Here is a 17,487-nt window from a genome sequence, read left to right on the forward strand (position 1 = left end):
TCGGAAAGAGGAAGCTGTCCCATGTCAGTTGCCATGGGATGAGCTGGTGGGTGTTCCATTCACACATACTCAGCCAATAGCAGGGGGATCACAAATTGCAACCTGCCTAATTAATATTCATAAATTAGGTCATTTTGCTAATGTACAACTTGCAATGAGACCTGTTACTACATAGTATGCATCACAAAATGCATTCTGATTTACAAACCAAACAGTATGTAAATTGCACATCCCAGCTTTACAAATAGCAATAGAACATTATACATATGTATTTTATTTTATCATTGTGCATCTGATGATGCGAAGCTGTTACCAAGGTTAAATAGTAAACTAGAGTGATAGTTATTTTTAGTTCATATAATTAATTCGGCATCAATCTCCTGATGTTTACTTTAGGATAATATTATACTAATGGCCAAGTTGTACTGTTGTATGCTTTCACTCACTGTACTATATTTTTTCTTGTTCACACACACACATCATGTGATCGATATAATAAAAGGAAAGATGTGCTTATGCGAACATTTAATTAATCCACTTGCCTAGTATCGGTTTCACTCTTGAGCCTTGAACTTTTAAACGCCCTATTTTTTAGTATGTTAGCACCACAAGCCAGTTTAGAGCTGTAGTCTGGATTCATAATGATCTATGTATAGTTTTCTATGCAGCTTCTCTCAAAGCAGTTATTGAGCTGCAGGCCAGTCCCCAATGTTATCACAAAATCCCACCTTTATCTGAGCTGAACTTTGGGACCCCAGGTCTCGTAAGCAACAGTCAGAACCCCATGTTGAGCTGCACACAGAACCTCCAACAAGCTGCATCTAAAGCTCCAGCTATGCCGCAGTCCCTCAGATGTGCCCCTGATGAGCTCCAACGATTCTGCGGATTGGCAGTCTGAACTCCTACTGATCTCCCAAGCTCTCGACATGCTAAACCCTGATCTCCTGTTGAGATCCACCCGCTACCAATTATATACATCCAAAGCTCCATCTCACTCTGATAAAGACACACCTCTAAGCTTCAGTTAGGTCAAAGTTAGACCTCCCGTTGAGCAGCATGCTGAGTGCATGCCTAGTCATACCTGTGATCCATTTGTGACCATAGTTTAAGTTCCCACTGGCTGCAATTAGAGCAACTTCTCAGATGTGCACGAGAGTCCCGAGACTCACAATAACTCACTTGCAAGTGCGCATAAGGAATATTTGCCTATGCAGACGGTCAGCTGATCTGCACTAAGTTTCCAAAAAAGCTCATCTTGAACTTCGACTAAGCTGAGAGGGAACAACGACAATATTGCACATACAGCTCTCAACAGATGCACGTTCTAAGCTCCTGTTAGGCTGCTCACTGATATCATGCAGAGTCTCACATAAGGTCCACAGAGGAACACCCTGTGCTCTCACAGTGCCTGGACCTCCTCTCATGCTCCGCCCACCCATAGTCTCAACCATGATCTTATAATGGGTTGCCTCTAAGTCACATTCTTCTCTGATTTTGAGCCATGATTCTACAAGCTCCAATTGAGCTCTCTCCCATTCTCCCTCTGAGCCGCATGCTGAGCATCTAGCATGATAAAAAAAAAGACAGATCAGCACACCAAAAGTCAGGGATGCTGAAATTTTAATTAATGCTAAGATGCAGTTAATCACCAACCAAGCCACAACATGAGCACCTGCCAACAAACAGGAGTTCCCGCCAAAAAAAGTGTAAACCATGCGCATGAAACTAACACAGTTGAAGCTCCTCCTAGCCACACGGAAAGCTACCAATAGGTTCTATCTGGAGTTTCTAAAGTGCCACAGTTCATGCTTGAACGGAGCTGCAACAAGTATGTCACTTGAGCTGTACACCAACCACTTTCTCCTGGGCAGCCCACCAATATGTATTTTGAACTCTCACCACATTGCACAAGTTTGCACTAAGCTACAGTAAGATGCCTCTGAGATGCACCATGAGCAGCAGCTATCCAATCATCCATTCCCATGCACTTCCAGAGCTATATCTTGGGTTCTTGCTGAGAAACATCCTGATCACCCACAGAGGTACACCCGGCATACCAATGAACTCAAAGCCCCAACCTGCACACTCACCCATCACTAAGAGATCATGTTGAACAGCACTTGAGTCATGCTTAGAATTTCCCTGCGCTGCATTCAGCACTTCAATCACATTGCTTTCAGATGTCACCTGTTATTGATGGAGATGTCCCCGTGTAGCCCTGACTCCTTGTGCGAGAACTTTACGACAGGACGGCGGGCAGTTGTGATAGCCTGCACCCCATATACGCCTGGCACACACTTGCGCAATACAGTGGCCACAAGCTCGAGGATCTCAGGCACTGAGGCGGTCTCAAGGTCAATGTCGCTCAGAATAGAGTCTTCCGACTGAGTGTCCTTCTCTTGGCCATCTGCATCCTCCTGCAACAGAGACCAAATGGATAAGATTAGGGGAAAAAGAGTTAAAAGGGGTACAGCAGAAAAAAGTGGAAGGGATGAAAAAGGAAAAGCTAGATTGGGAATATAGATTAAATATGAGTGCATGCAAGAGCTCCCTGAATGGGTACACTTAATCTTGAGCCATAGCTTAGCAATACACATGTCATCCTTGCTTTGACGCATTAATTTCAGAATTAACTTTCACCCAATCTAACACTCTTTGCTTTCTAAATTTTGATCAAACTCTATCTGGTGAAATTCCCATCGAATCTAGTGCAGCAGCAATTTAGTTTTGCTTTCTTTGAGCTCTCAGGCTATTTCTTTTGATAGCCCAAATAGATTGGCGTGATAACCGGAACTCTGAAAAAGTTTAGCTGATTGAAGTGAGCTACAATTTCACATTCTTAGATAATACAACTTTATAGCGGCTGTGAGGGACACCTTGCTGAAAACATTTCCACTATGAGCACTGAACTTGAGAGCCAACAACAAACTGGAGGAAGGGGCTCCTTATGTCACTCACCAACAAAACCTATTAGCATAGCTTAAAATGAATCCATGATCATTTTAGATAAGTACTTATGCCACAGCCTATACAGACTACTAAATGCTATAATTTGCACAACTCTGAGCAGAGTATAGACAGATCTTTAAAACACTTAGGCCCTCATTAAAAGTTACCTTAAATTTGGTGATGGTCCAGGCTCTATGACTGACAATGGCTTGATATGTCTTGCATTTGACAGGTGGTTGAGAGGGTTTGGGACCAGACTAGAAGGAGCAGCATATGCTTCCGTGGTGTGTGCTTTGGGAAGGGTTTCAAACAGCCTCAGGCAGGGTCATATGCAGCCTCAGGCCCTTCTTTCGGTAAGAGGCTGTAACTGTCATGCAGGAGGGGAGTGGGGAGTCCTTTCTGCTCTTGGCCTCTGCGCATGATCAGGTGTGTTACTGCACCTGCTCTCACCTGGCCTTGCTTCTCGGGTGGGACGGGGAGGTGGGCTGGGGTTGTGACTTGGGGAAGCATTGGATTTTCCCCATTTGTTAGTGCAGAGAACCTGTGAGACCTGGCTGCATTCTTGCCCACAAGCCTGATCCTGCCCAATTCAATGACACCAGGAGTAACATTCCTGCGTTGGGAGTTTGCAGACCAGGGATTACCAGACCCAATCATCACCTGCCTATACAGAATTGCGAGTGATGGAATTTCACTCAGAGTTAATGTTCTGAGTGGAATGTTGGATGGTAACCAAATAACACCTGATTTGTGACTGAATTTGTAAATGCTCTGTCTGAGGATTTTCCACCATGGCAGGCTCCTTCTTTGGAATTACCTTTGCCACAGGCTCCTATTTGGAGGTCACTACACCAGAGTATTCTCTACGGTTCAGGAATCCTCCGACAGAGATTTACCATTTTCATCACAAACTGAGAGAAAGAATCACTGTTACCATGCAACTCTACTTCGGGCCTAATTTCATTGATTTGATAACACTTCCCAGTACCTTAAATTATGCCTGAGGTACTAAAAAAGCTGTCTACTTAACGTCTGGCAATGACCATGTGCTTTCTAACAAACACAGATCAGACGTTTATAGATGCAATAGAAAAATTAACAGATATGGAAATGACCACCCAGTACTCCTACACTACAAAGCACACATCTCTCTCAAAATCAAAAGATCAGACAGACAGCAGTGTTGCACTGAACGGTCCATGCATGACATAGCTGCAGAGTAAATATTCACACTGGAACAAAGTAATGACTTAAGACTAGTGCCTTAAGCCCTGCCTATAGGGACATATTCCACAAGTCAGCAAATCAATAAACCATTGCCTTTTGGAATGTGGAACTCAAGTGTATCCACTGCTGTGCAACCAAACAATAAGTAAGGGATTCAAGAGCAAGTGAGCCTTCTATTAGAAATAAATGAGACAAGGTGCAAAAGTATTTAGATTTTTGCATAGCATTAAATTCACAATGTTTATGGATCAATACCATCAATCTCATTTGGAGCAACTGTAACCCTCTTTCGCAGCCATATGTAGTTCTGCAAGACTGTATATTCACACACAAAGGGGCGGGACTGGAGAGTATGGACAACAACATACTCTTGAATATAAGAGTTACGCCAACATTCAAAAAAGTGGGGAATGCAAGATATGAAAGAAACTATTAGGAAAAACACTTCTTGGAAAATATAAGAATTTTTTTTATAACTGCCCTCACCCACTATGCAGTAGCATGCTTCATCATAGGGCAGTTGTCACCACGTCCTGGTGCACACCAACACTCAGGGCGGGGAGCATCTCTTTTTTGACATGTTGTTCAAAAAGAAAAAAACAAATATTCTTTCTCTTGTAAGGGATCCCCATTGCAGAAAAATGTAATTTAAGACTGTCTAAGCGGGTGCCTAGATCAATATTTATAATTGGCCCCTCTTGAGAGGATAAAAAAGTTAAAGAATGGCTAAATAGAAGGAGTTCCATCTCCATTACCCTATCCTCCTGTACCGAAATGTTTCAGTCATTTCTTAATGCTCAAATAGGTCACTGGCCTTCCTCAGGGTACTGATCCCTAGTTCCTCTATTTATTTATTTTTAAAAAGGGAACTCAGGATGGAAAAGAGGCTTTACTTGACTCTATATAGAAACAATTTTGCTGCATACCTACGGGGAAACAAAAAACATAATAACCTTTTCCCTTTATTAAATTGCTTCTCATTACTTCCAAACCTTTACTTCCTTGATAACGTTTATCTATATACATCTAAATGTAAAAAGAGTTTTCCTTTGATAGAGACACTAACCCAACAAACAACCAGTGGACTGCTCGGACGTGAGCGACTCTGAGAAAGAAGCAAGTAAACTCAGTGAAAAACTTCAAAGAAGACAGTATCCACAGCATGTGGTGAAACTTGCTTGAAAATGAGCGTAAAATAATAACAGGGATTCACTTTTGGAGAAACATGAAAAATAGAAAAAGGATCGAAACATCTGTATAACAAAGTTAAACACACCCTCGAACAGTATACAAAAATATCATCATGCGGAACTGACGTATTCTCAACTCAAATGGATTAAACTTAATAACTCTTTAAGAAAAGTGCGAGTATTAAGAATATCCTGGTACACACAAGACCTCGAGAAATAAAGCCAGCAGGGAGGAGAGATGTGACATTGTTGGGTCTACCACCCACAACTGGACATTATGCCTGTGGAAGTTGTAAGGTATGTCTCTTAACCATAAGCAGTAAGTCAGTGGACCTGGGGCTAAAATTACCCTTGAGAACTAAGGAACCATACTGCCTGCAAGTCGGAAAACGTAATCTATCTTATCAAATGCCCCTGTGGTTACCAATATGTAGGAATGACAACAAGACGGATAAAAGTCAGGATCCTAGAACATATGAGCAACGTTAGGTACAAAAAGGCAACCACAAAACGTTCGACATACTTCTTTGACATGCAGCACTCAGAAAAGGACCGGAGATGGGTGGTTGTAGACAAGGCATACATCCCCACTACAACTAGAGATTACACCAGCCTCCTATTTCAAAGAGAACAGAGATGGGTACATAAGCAAGGTAGCAGCGAGATCAGGCTGAATGATTTGATCCATTGGAATCAATATTAAAAAATAACAAGCATTGAAAATGCAATAGGTCTCGCCTTTGATTAAGTTAAAGCTATTTGCTTTGCTAATGGTATTGTATAGCAATGCAAATGGCTTTAACTTAATGAAAGGCGAGACCTGTTGCATTTTTAATACTTGTTCCTTTTTACGAGGGTCTGGGATCCTGCGACCAAAAGGGTAGCATTCAGGAGCGTGAACTTAAGGAACACCACTGGGGAGAAAGCACACCTTTCTAAAAGCTCTTCTGCGATGTGTTAATCTCCTGATCTGAGATTTGACAAAAGCATATCACAAAAAAAAGAATGAAGTTGTATTCTTACTTAAAGAGGGAGATGAACAATGGGATTATTGTGGATTTACCTTCATTAATATCTTCATTATTAACACTAATGATGGACAGCAAAAAAAGTCATTCACTGCTTTTCTTAGAGCCATCAATCAAGACGGCACAAGTATGCTATGCTACGAGTCATTAACTCTTAGTATCTGCAGTCTTCGGAAAATAACACAGGACTCTGTGTAACTAACAGGTCTGGTAACCCAATGTATGCTTTGCTGATTCTGCACAATTATTAACAAGAGTGGGAGATTCGACAGTCAATATCCTGTTTGTCCTCAGAAAAGTCCCATGCATCGTCTGCCAGTAACCAGGACATTAAATAAAAGTATTTTAACAGTTTAATCAGTGCCATTTCCATTATTCATTATTTACATAAACAGGAGCCAGATCTGGCAGAAGGGTAGTTCTGGAGAGATGTATCACAACTGTAAAAAGTCAGAGACCTTTTAAAATAAAATGTTCATGAGTTTTCTGGGAAGTAAAGTAAATGCCACTAAATGTCATATCTTTGATACCCACAGATGGAGCATCTCAAGATGGAAGACCTCACTCACCATAGCGCTGTTAGCCTTCACCTTGAACTTGGTTAAAGAGAGCTAAGTTCATGGCTAGAACTAGGTCTGTTGCTTGTTACTTACGGAAATCAAGTCAAAGTAGTTCATCTGCATTTTGAATGGACCTTCACAGTTCCCTGCTGATCACGTAATAAGTGAGTAGAAAGTAACAAAACTAGCTCCTTGCCTGCTGAGGTTTGCCATCCGCTGCAGAAGCAGCATCACACGCACACAACTTCCCAGGGCGTATCCCGGTGTCCTACTATGGAAAACGGACAAAGTATGGAGTTTTTCTGGTGCAGAGGTAATCATAAAAGGAAGTCCCGCCAGACCTCAAACCCACCTATTTACCACCTGCTGAACTAAGAAGAAAAACCTCTTGGGGAGCATCTGTCACCAATGGGATAGGGCGTATCCTAGTTCCTGGGAAAGTGATCAAACATAAGAATAAATCACTGGCATGGAGTGAAGAGAGAATTATACCTCCTAAACCCTACACTTCTTCCGTCCATCTAGCAGCTTCAGATTAGTTTTCCCTACTGCATCGTGGGATACTACGTCACCAACGCTACTAATCTGGAACATTACATCGTTAAAGGTAATCAATATAAAGAAGTTAACTGTACGAGTTCATTAGTTTAGAAATAGAATAAGGTGTCTAACAAAAATACATTCAAAACAAGCACTGTATATATATATATATATATATATATATATATATATATATATATATATATATATATAATTTTTGTAAAATTAAAATGTCTCAGCTAACCTCACACTTAAAAAAAAAATGTGTTTTGGAGGTATCCCTCCGAAGACAATGTTAAGCCCCCAAATTTGTGGTAGCATTGTAGTAACACTCAATATGATAAAATAAAAGCCACCCAGGTGGTAGTTAGAGGTTCATTAATGCGCTTGCTTATGAAGGATTAACACATTACCTCCATCACAAGGTCATTACATTTTGAGCCATAGTGGAGCGATTTCCTTTCAAGAGAAATGAAGATTTATATATTTCATTGGCTCATGCCTTGAGTGCCTGGAAAATCAGGGCATTGGAGGTCGTTGGTGCGCATTACACATACCATTATCCCTCTTTTTCTAGGAAAAATACAAGATTTATCTTCCAAAGCTCTGGTTTCAAATTACCAGCTTTGAGTTGTCTTTAAAAACAACTTCTAATCATCAAGAAGTAGGGGAAGCAGAATAAACTGAGTACTTGTATTCGGTGATGTTTGGCTGCAATAGTCTAGGCCCTGGAGGTTCAATGTTGTAAGATTTCTACACAAGATTGAGATTGTATTTGCATTTTGTTAGCGCTAACTACCCCAGACGAGGCATCGGGGGTTCAGTGGGTAGCACGCTACTCCAGAACCCAAAAACGATTAGTAGTGAAACAGTATAGTGAAATATGGAATTTTATTTGAGCGGTGGACATGGTAGTCGTTTTTTTAGATTGAAAAGGCTAGTGGAGGGATAGAAGAGAGAAGGGTTTGCATTTATAAAGCGCTTGTTACCCCTGATGAGGAGTTGAAGCGCTTTTCGGCGAGTAGCACACTTTTACATGCATTTATACTCCTCCTCTACCATTTCTCCCTGAGTTACGTCTAAGGGAATTACGGATTGGATAAAGAGAGAAAAATAATATAGAAATTATCACATTAGAGAGAGTTGGGATTGTTGGTTATAAGACTGTGCACTTTTGTGTACTTTAACAGGAGATCGTGGTGTTCTCCTTTTGTTGATCAACAAAAAGGTTGTAAACTAAAATGAGGACACTCCAAGGGAACAGGAAGAAGTGTAACATGTTAAAAAATGATAGCATATTTCGAGCTTATGACGCATGCGACTGAAGTGACAAGGTCGCAGAATTATAGAATGGCTAACTGATCTAGTATACTGCCAAGATCAACTGACGCTGTATGCAGAAACACTGCCCCGTGCCTCAAGACCAAGGGACATTTGGAGTCCGTTGCAGAGCTACCTTCTAACAGGCTCCTCAGACTCAAGTGGATAAGCCATCGACACTGCAGTAATGAAAGACAGTATGGTATTTTCAGATATAGCTGTTACCTTCGCCATTCTATAAATGTCTGATTATTGTACTGAACCCAGTGAGAGATGCGGATGGCTTTACTTATACATTATAATGGCCAATGTTGACCTACGATGAGCGATGACAGCACCGAATATGTTTACGTCTTGCCAGGAGTAATGAATTTTTCTACGCATGACAAACACCTGCTCTACACCTGAGTAGTGCCATCTTTGCACCCATCTGTTACAATGTACCTATACTACACTCAATTAGGTTTTGTGCCATATATGTACCTGTGTGGAGCTGAAGCTATCCTTTTTTGTACCACGGTATTATGTCTGCTGAAAGTTGCTGAGAATTCTACCCGTTATGTATTCATACCTTAAAAGCGCAGATAATTTTTTTTTTTTTAAAAAGGTTGCAGATTTATACATGTGAAATGATATGACATGTCTCACTGTCTGCATTCGTGCATTTTGCGGATGCCTGGAACCTAGAAAGAAATCCCTGGGTGTCGACGGGAGTGAATTTATTTTCAATGCGCCTGTTGCCTAATGAATAAATACCCCGTCGTACCATAAATGAAAACATCTGTGCCGCCCAGATGTGGGGCTACAGGAAATGTAAGCGAGTGAAAAGTGGAGTTGCAGATGTATCAGAGGGAAGAGCTGGTCTAGTGGCAATTGGCTCGGATTAGAGCGAGAAAAGCACAAAGTAGGACGTGAAAACCAAGTCTATTTATCTCGTTCTATCGCGGGCCGTGTTCCCGTCCGCACCGTGAGCGCTTCGGTTACCACCCAGAAGCCTCCATGAGCGCTTGTTATAAGCAGGTCAGCAGGGAGCGCTCGTCATAAAAGAGGCCGCACGTTAGCGCGGGAACCACGCTGTAAATGTGTTTATCATGAGCCCGTTGTATATTTTTAACGGCAGCACTGGCCCTTACGCCACATCAAATCACGCCAATATCTACAGCCCGTAGATGAATCGAGGCATGAAAATGTCCGGCAGATAAATTGTGCAATGAACACCATTTAAAAATCTGTTAAAGTCTCTTCAAAATTAAAAAAACTTGTATCCCGTTTACATGTAGAAGCGCATCACGTTATATTATATCACAAGCTGTGAGAAACATCAATTAAATTTTAGACATGAAGTTCGCGACACCCATGACCTCTCTCCGGGCGACAGTGACATCAATGAACTAAGAAGTCAGTTGTTAGGCTGACTGGATATGTGGACCGGATTTTTTTTTTTTTACATTTTAAATATAAACAGGATATGTTCAGCATATAAATATCATACAAAGAAGAAAAAAAATCAAATGGTACATTTGAAGAAGAAGCGAACAGAAAAAGGAGCTACCGAAGAACATTCATTTATTTCAATCACACGTATATGCAACACTATAATAAATTAAACCAAACAGGAGAGGTCTTTGAATAGCAGACGTCCAGAATGGACGTATTTGAAGGCTCTCTCGTGCAATATTAAAGACAAGCACGGTCTTATGTAGGAGCCCGACTTGTGAGCGTTTGTGTAAGGGGGGACGTTAAACAATGCCTGAGGATCCACTCAGGTCATGGGACGGACAGAAGTTATGCACGCGGGGACTGCCTTTACTGGTGGCAAAAAAAAAAGTCCCCAGTGTATCACGCCGCCAGTAAAGCATCCAATCCCTGCATGCACATCTTTTGTCTCGTTGGTCTCCCCGCATGCACCCTATTCCAAAAGATCTCTGCATGGCAGAGCAGCGCATGCGATGCTTTTGCGAGGCCTAGACCTAAAAAGGAACACACCGCAAGTCACATGTATGATACAAACAATCTCTACAGAGTAGTATTTCTTTTACATACTAGTTAAGGAACTATGGGGATAGAACCAGATGTGTTTGAATGGTTACAAACTTTAACACACATATGTCTAATGGCGTGTTGCAGAAGAATTAGTTGATGTACCTTTCACAGTTATCGCTGGAGCTTGCCACTGCATTATATTGGTATGGGGGTCTGCTGACAAAGCCCAGAGGTCTTCTTTTTTATTATAAACTATCTCTTAACACGGGGAGGGTGATTAGGTTGTTTAGTCCTTTTCCACTGATTTTTATAAAATTATATCCCCGTTTGTATTCTAAAGTATTGTAACAATGCTGACTATATTGTGTTTATGCATTTTGCTGCTAGTATTGGCACGTGTAGTGCGCCATAGAGCGCGTTAGTTGAAATAAACATTTTAAACTATACGGCATCTCAGATTACTCTCATTGTGTACAAGTACGAGTGAGTGAGCGAAAGAGTGCCTGGCTCCCGCGATTCCCAAGATAGTGTGACTTGTTCTGGGTTGTCTAATCATTGGTATATTCGTTGAAGACGGAGAACGAATGAGACACCATCACTAGTCGGTTTGGGATTTTGGGTACAAATGTGGTAGGGTGGTACACCCCTATCCACTAAGGTTGTTTTCCTGTGCATAGTTCTGTATATGTGCAGAATCCCTGCAACAGAGGAACATGTGTAGGAAAGTGCCCCTTTTTCCATGGTTACCCCCTAACTTTTTGCCAGAAAACTGTTGATAACTTGACTGAGTGTGCCCTGGGTCCCTGCCAATCAGGTTTCCAGGGCCTGTGTTCTTTCCCAAAACTGAACCTTTGCTTGAACAAATGGCACACCTCTGGGCCACAAGCAAATCCCTTGTAAAAGGTACCCCTGGTACCAAGGGCCTTGTGACCAGAGAGGGCCCCTGAGGGCTGCAGCATGTATTATGCCACCCTCGGAGACCCCTCACCTTAACACCCACACTCTGCCTTTGCAGGCTGCATGTTTTGGTGCTTGTGGGTGCTGTCAAAGCGGAAAAAGCGGGATTGGGAGGGTATAACAAAATGTTTTTATGCATCAGTGGATCTGACTGTGGCACGCTGTTGAAGTGTGTAGCTCCAATTCTCAAATCTCTGTGAGAGCAGAGTATAGACGTACAGGCTTACCGCTTCCTGAGGGTAGCCTCATTCAGATTCAGATTGGCAAGTGGCGAAGAACGGGAGTCCAGCTTTGCGGTATACGACTGGCTTCGGGAGCAGCGAGACGCTGGTGTTACACAGCCACCATTTTGGAACGTCCCCCAATCACCCGGAAGCAGCCTCAACCATGGGGAATGATGGGTGCTCTAAGTGGTTCCGTTGTTAACCAGAGATTGTTCAAGTCAGCTCGTTTGTGGTCTTATGTTCTAGATCAGTTTCAGCACTTGTGATCTCCTAGCATAACCATGACCTCTTGACTTTGCTATCCCTCTTGACTTTGCTATCCCCCAAAAAGCCACGTGCCAACAAAGATTAATTTGACTTTCCAACTGAAACACAGCAGTACTGGTGGCCCATGGACACTCGTGATAAGCTACAGTAACCACCAATGATACTACAAAGTAAGTTGATTGCCTGCAGATAAAAAAAAAACAAGCTTCACATCTTTTACCACCACCAAGGAAGAAATACCAAATTATGGGGCTTTGTGTTTGCTAATAGCACTTGCATCTGCACCCAGAGTACTTGTGAACTTGGCGGTGCAGTTAACCTCACAGATTTAGACCTTAACAACAGAAGCAAAGTATGGATTCCATGAGGCTAGTCACTCACCTCTGGTTGCTCAGGGGGTTTAAGGGCTGATGGCTGAAAGGTTTTAGTTTTCTCCAGGTCCAGGAAGAGGTCTAAATCACAGCCATGCACATCAAACCCATTCACAGAAGAGCCAAAGGGAAGCACAGAACAACCTAGAACAAGGATACAAATGGAAAAATCAAAAGCAGGACATTGATAACAGAAATAGTGTGACACTAGGAAAGAGCGGTATTGCAGCAGTCAATAATGGCACACACAATACTGATGTATACAAGTACACAGGGAGAGAGGAACAAACAATTTGCAAGTGCCCTCAGACACAGTTAGCAGATTGTCAATCACACATCTTGCATAACAACAAACGCCTAGAGGTTGGTGAGCTCACAGGCTCCCTAAAACATCTGTGACACTGATGTTTAAGCTCAGTTCATGGCTATAACGATAGCAGGCATCAGACTTCCTTATGGGTCTGCAAGGTTGCTATATTCATATTTGTGTAATAAACAGACATCACATCAATTGATGAATCTGGAAAAAGAGTGCATATGGAAATCCAGGAATGTGCCTATGTCTTGCTTGTGCTCAGACCACATCTGCTTCATCATAGGAGGCTAGGCTAATATTACAGAATTACTACAGAATCCAGGGCTCTGTCTTTACTCTTCATTTAACTGATGTCTGCTCTTTTTGTGCTTAGAGGAGTGGTCCAAAACAAGTGCTCTCAAATCAGAATCTTGAATTAAGGGAAAGCTTTGTTGTCTACATGGTACTAAGAAGCAGCATCTGGAGAAGCGATCACCAACTTCCATTGAGCACAGTCCTAAACCATCACCACACACTAATCTCTGACAGTACTAGAGAGGTTCCCTGGGAGTTTCTACCCCCTCAAGACCTGCTAAGCTGTGTGTTCCATTCTCAAGTTATGAAAGGAACTCACCGTTAGTAATCAAACATTTCAACAGTGGTTCAATATAAGAACCACTCATTCCTGTTATCAACTCACACATGTCTTGCAAGCAATTACACAAAGAGAGGAGCTGGAGGAGTTTTCCCCCTTAGAGTATAGATTGCTAGGGTAGCCTATGCACAAAACAAAAACGTCGCTGAAAGATCCAAAATCACTTGCCCAATACCGTACACAAATAACAAAGAAATGGAGAAGTAAATGGGGATCTTGATGATGGAGTGGGAGGAGGCACATAGGGCCCCAAGCGAGGTAGTGATAAAATTCAGGGATGCAAATGGTTCAACTTAAGATATTGCATCTCTCCTACTACTCAAGAACGACTTCAGCAAAAAAGGGAAGAAGAATGTCCAACCTATGCCTGAGGAGTGTGGACAAGAAGGCACATTCTTCCATACACAATAGGCCTGCCCGGTGATACAAATGCCCTGGGAAAAACTTACAGAGTGCATAAATTAGCAATGGGGGGGGGGGCAGGCTTGAATAAAACATCAAAACGGTATGTGCTAAATATATGGGAAGGAAAGTAGAGGCTCCGAAGTATCAGAAAACATGAACAATACTATAAGTGTAGCAATGGGATATGGATTGGTGTATGTTAGCCACAAAAGTGGTTTACAAAAGCACAGGTTGCCCCAAGAAAGGGGAGAAAAGTTGGCACAGATAGGGTGCACACCAGATGACACAGGAGCTTGTGTTCAGCCATTTTGAAATGGACTAATGATGCTGAAGGTCCAATGCGGGAGGATGAAGGCCAGAGTGATGGATGTCTCCCAATATTGAAAACAATATTGAAAACACATCTGGTGTGCGGAACAGTTAAAGTTGTATACTTTGTTGCTTCGTATTTAATTAAAAAAGATTATCAAAAATAAAAATCCTGTAATCTACTGGAAGGGAAGCTTTCAACTGGTGCCTGGCCATTCAATGTATCTGCGCTTACAAATTTAATCCAGCTTATAAATATAGGGCATATTTTAATACCGGTCTGGCCCAAGTTGGGGAATGCTTGTTAAAACAGAAGGCCTATATTTAAATTTCCAGGGATAGGTTGTTAATTGTTAATTGTTAATGAGCACACGCTCTAGGGTGTTAGAAACACAGGACTCAGACAGATTTCTTGGAGATAAATCAATAAACCAACATTAGAAGACAGATACAACCAACAGACAGGTGGACACCTAGCAGATAAACAGTTCTCACAAAAATGACAACAGACCTTTTACATAGGGCCACTAGAATTATGAAGCAGATGTGGATCAACTCATATGGTTGGGTTGACTAAATTATGCGGCAAGACAAATCAAATTATGCAGCATAATGCAATACATTTTATGATAGTACTACTTCATTATTTAGCCACTTTTACACGTTAACACAGTCTGAGCTAACGTTTCTTCTCATTAGCATCGGTTTAACACCAAAATACAAAAATAAGTATATGAAAAAGGTGACCAGCTAACATTTGGAAAGGGTTTTTCACTGTGCTGGAACATGTCACTGAGCTTTTTATAACTTTTATTCTGTGTGATCCATAAAAAATGTTTGCATAAAATCTAGAGATTATGAAGCAGACACTGAAATGTAATGAAATTAAATGAATTTGTACTTGTATAGCACACTTATACCCTTATACCGCTGTGGAACCCTTCCTGACTTTTCCCTGTGAAATGCCCACTCCTGGGCACCCCCAAGGTGAAGCCAGGCATCCCAGCACTGTTGTGGCCGTTGTGGAGATTAAGCAAACTATTGCCCAGAGTTGCAGAGTGGGACCCATGATTAGAATAGGCACCGAGGCGAGAATTATCAGGTCCGAGGAAATTGAGCCCAAGACCCGCCAAGGCAGGAGTTGAACCCTGGTCCCGGGCCAGACCTCTGCATCAGGGTCTGCCGCTCTAACCATTGAGCCACACTTCTCCACTGGCTTTTGTAATTGCAATTATATAGCGCTTACTACCCCTGACGTCATTGAAGCACTTTTTCGCCGAGTAGCTTGCTACTCTGGAACACAAAGTATTAGTGGTGAATTAGTATAGTGAAAATATTTAAGTCTTTTGAGTGGTGGATATGTTAGTCAGTTATTTGGATTGAGAAGGATAGTGGAGGTATAGAAGAGGGAAAAAGGTTTGCGTTTATATAGTGCTTGTTACCCTTGATGGGAAGTTGAAGCGCCTTTTCGGCACACTACTCTGGAACCTATACAGTGTTAGTGGTGAATTAGTATAGTTGTTATGTGTTCGTTTAACAACTGCATGTGTCGAAGTGAAATGGATTGAATGTATGGATTTTCTTGGGGTTTCTTCGTATAAATTTTTTTAAATGTAATACGTTTTGTCTTTAAAGTGGTTAAATGCTAAGTCATGTTGTAAGGGTCCATAGTCATGTATGATGTTACAAGAATGCAAGTGAAAGAACTCTACCAGAGACCATAGGGAACTTCAGTGGAGAGTTGACTGAAAGGGAAACAATATATTGCCTGGTGGGATGCAGTACCTTATACTTTAACCTGTATCGGACAATACTTGCAAGAGTAAATACTGTTTGGCCTACATCCTTGTGTGGACTCTAGTCATCTTTGTAACTTCCCTGGCATAGAACCCCCGTACACTACAGACTATGGCAGTGTAAGCTTCCTTTGAAGACAGAAAGGTAGAGATTGGCCAACTCTGAACCCAGCCCACGCCCTTTTAATTTAAAAAGGTGCAACCTACTGCAGCAGAATCCTTTGCTTTCTTCTCAGGAGGCTCAATCTTTAGGCAAAAAGAGATCCCGTCTGATGTGACAAGTGTGCCAAATCCATAATTATGCAGTAAAAGCTGTGGCTGTGAAATCGCATAATTCCAGTAACCCTGCCTATTAGGTACTGTATGTCATAAAAATAGCCTGTCAGTCAGTAATACACACACACACACTACAAACTAAAAGGTTACAAACTCAGATGGGAGAGCTAACTGCTAACAGACACAGAACTTCAAAAGTGACATAGTTAAAGGTATACCAGGAAAGAACTCCGAGAAGACCTCCTTCAACAATGTGACCAATAATTCACGAACTTTCTGCTCACTCTGTGAGAGCTCGAACATCCGTACCAATTGCGCAGCCTGCTGGTCCACCTGTGGGACAGAGAGGAAAAAGGAAACATCATTTCACCAGCAGAGCAACAAGAAAGCATTGGCATGAGCTATGAAACCTGCTCATCCAACTGTAGAAGAGGGCAAGGAAATAAGAAAACTAACCTCACTCCAAACAGATAAGAACTACAGAGAGAGATACTTCTGCATCCGCTGTGTATCTTAATAGTGTACCAATGGAAGAGACCACAAAGAATGAAATATAATTCCATAGCAAAGAACACAAACAGAAAACTCCTGCATCATCAGTACAAATTACTGGTTCACATGGGGAAGGACGCAGAAAAACTCAAAACTACTACGACGAAAACTGTGCAGATAGTATCAAGAAAAGGCTCTATGGTAGGAAGAGCTTTTAAGTAAATTATTCTAGAGCTTAAATAAACTAATTACTTGCTGTGTTCAAACAAACATCATTTATACAATACTCTGCTAACATGTACATACAGCTTCGCCAAAAACGATAAGGACATGTATGTAGCGCACAACTACTCGGCTGATATCCTCCTGGAAGAACATTTAGAAGAGGAACATCATTAGCTACTTTTAAAGTAGGGCGGTATTGCTTTATCTTGATATCAAGAAAGAGGGAGTTCTACAGCCTAGTTCCCTAGCTCCAAATCTCAGACCACCAACAGAGGCCAAGCTGAATTTACTATCGGTTAGAAAAGCTTACAAGTCAAGTCTGTTTTCATTTGAACTGGTCCATTTGACCTAAACATAAGGGAGAGCAAGTCCATACCTGCATTTAAATACAGTCAGAGCCATTGGAATTATGAGATTT

At 41.7% G+C, this 17,487-nt stretch overlaps 1 protein-coding gene across 1 annotated transcript in view; it reads right to left on the reverse strand.

The window, feature by feature from the left end:
- The window catches only part of TUT1 (terminal uridylyl transferase 1, U6 snRNA-specific), a 233,739-nt gene that overhangs the window by 162,237 nt on the left and 54,015 nt on the right, over nt 1–17,487 (reverse strand). Inside the window, exons 4-6 of the mRNA XM_078660593.1 lie at nt 16,571–16,685; nt 12,627–12,760; nt 2,188–2,417 (exon numbers count right to left, since the gene is read on the reverse strand). Of these exons, the coding sequence (XP_078516719.1) occupies nt 2,188–2,417; nt 12,627–12,760; nt 16,571–16,685 (479 nt within the window). The remainder of the gene's footprint in view (nt 1–2,187; nt 2,418–12,626; nt 12,761–16,570; nt 16,686–17,487) is intronic.

The sequence above is a fragment of the Lissotriton helveticus genome, chromosome 9 (assembly GCF_964261635.1).
Source record: "Lissotriton helveticus chromosome 9, aLisHel1.1, whole genome shotgun sequence".
Classification (NCBI taxonomy): domain Eukaryota; kingdom Metazoa; phylum Chordata; class Amphibia; order Caudata; family Salamandridae; genus Lissotriton; species Lissotriton helveticus.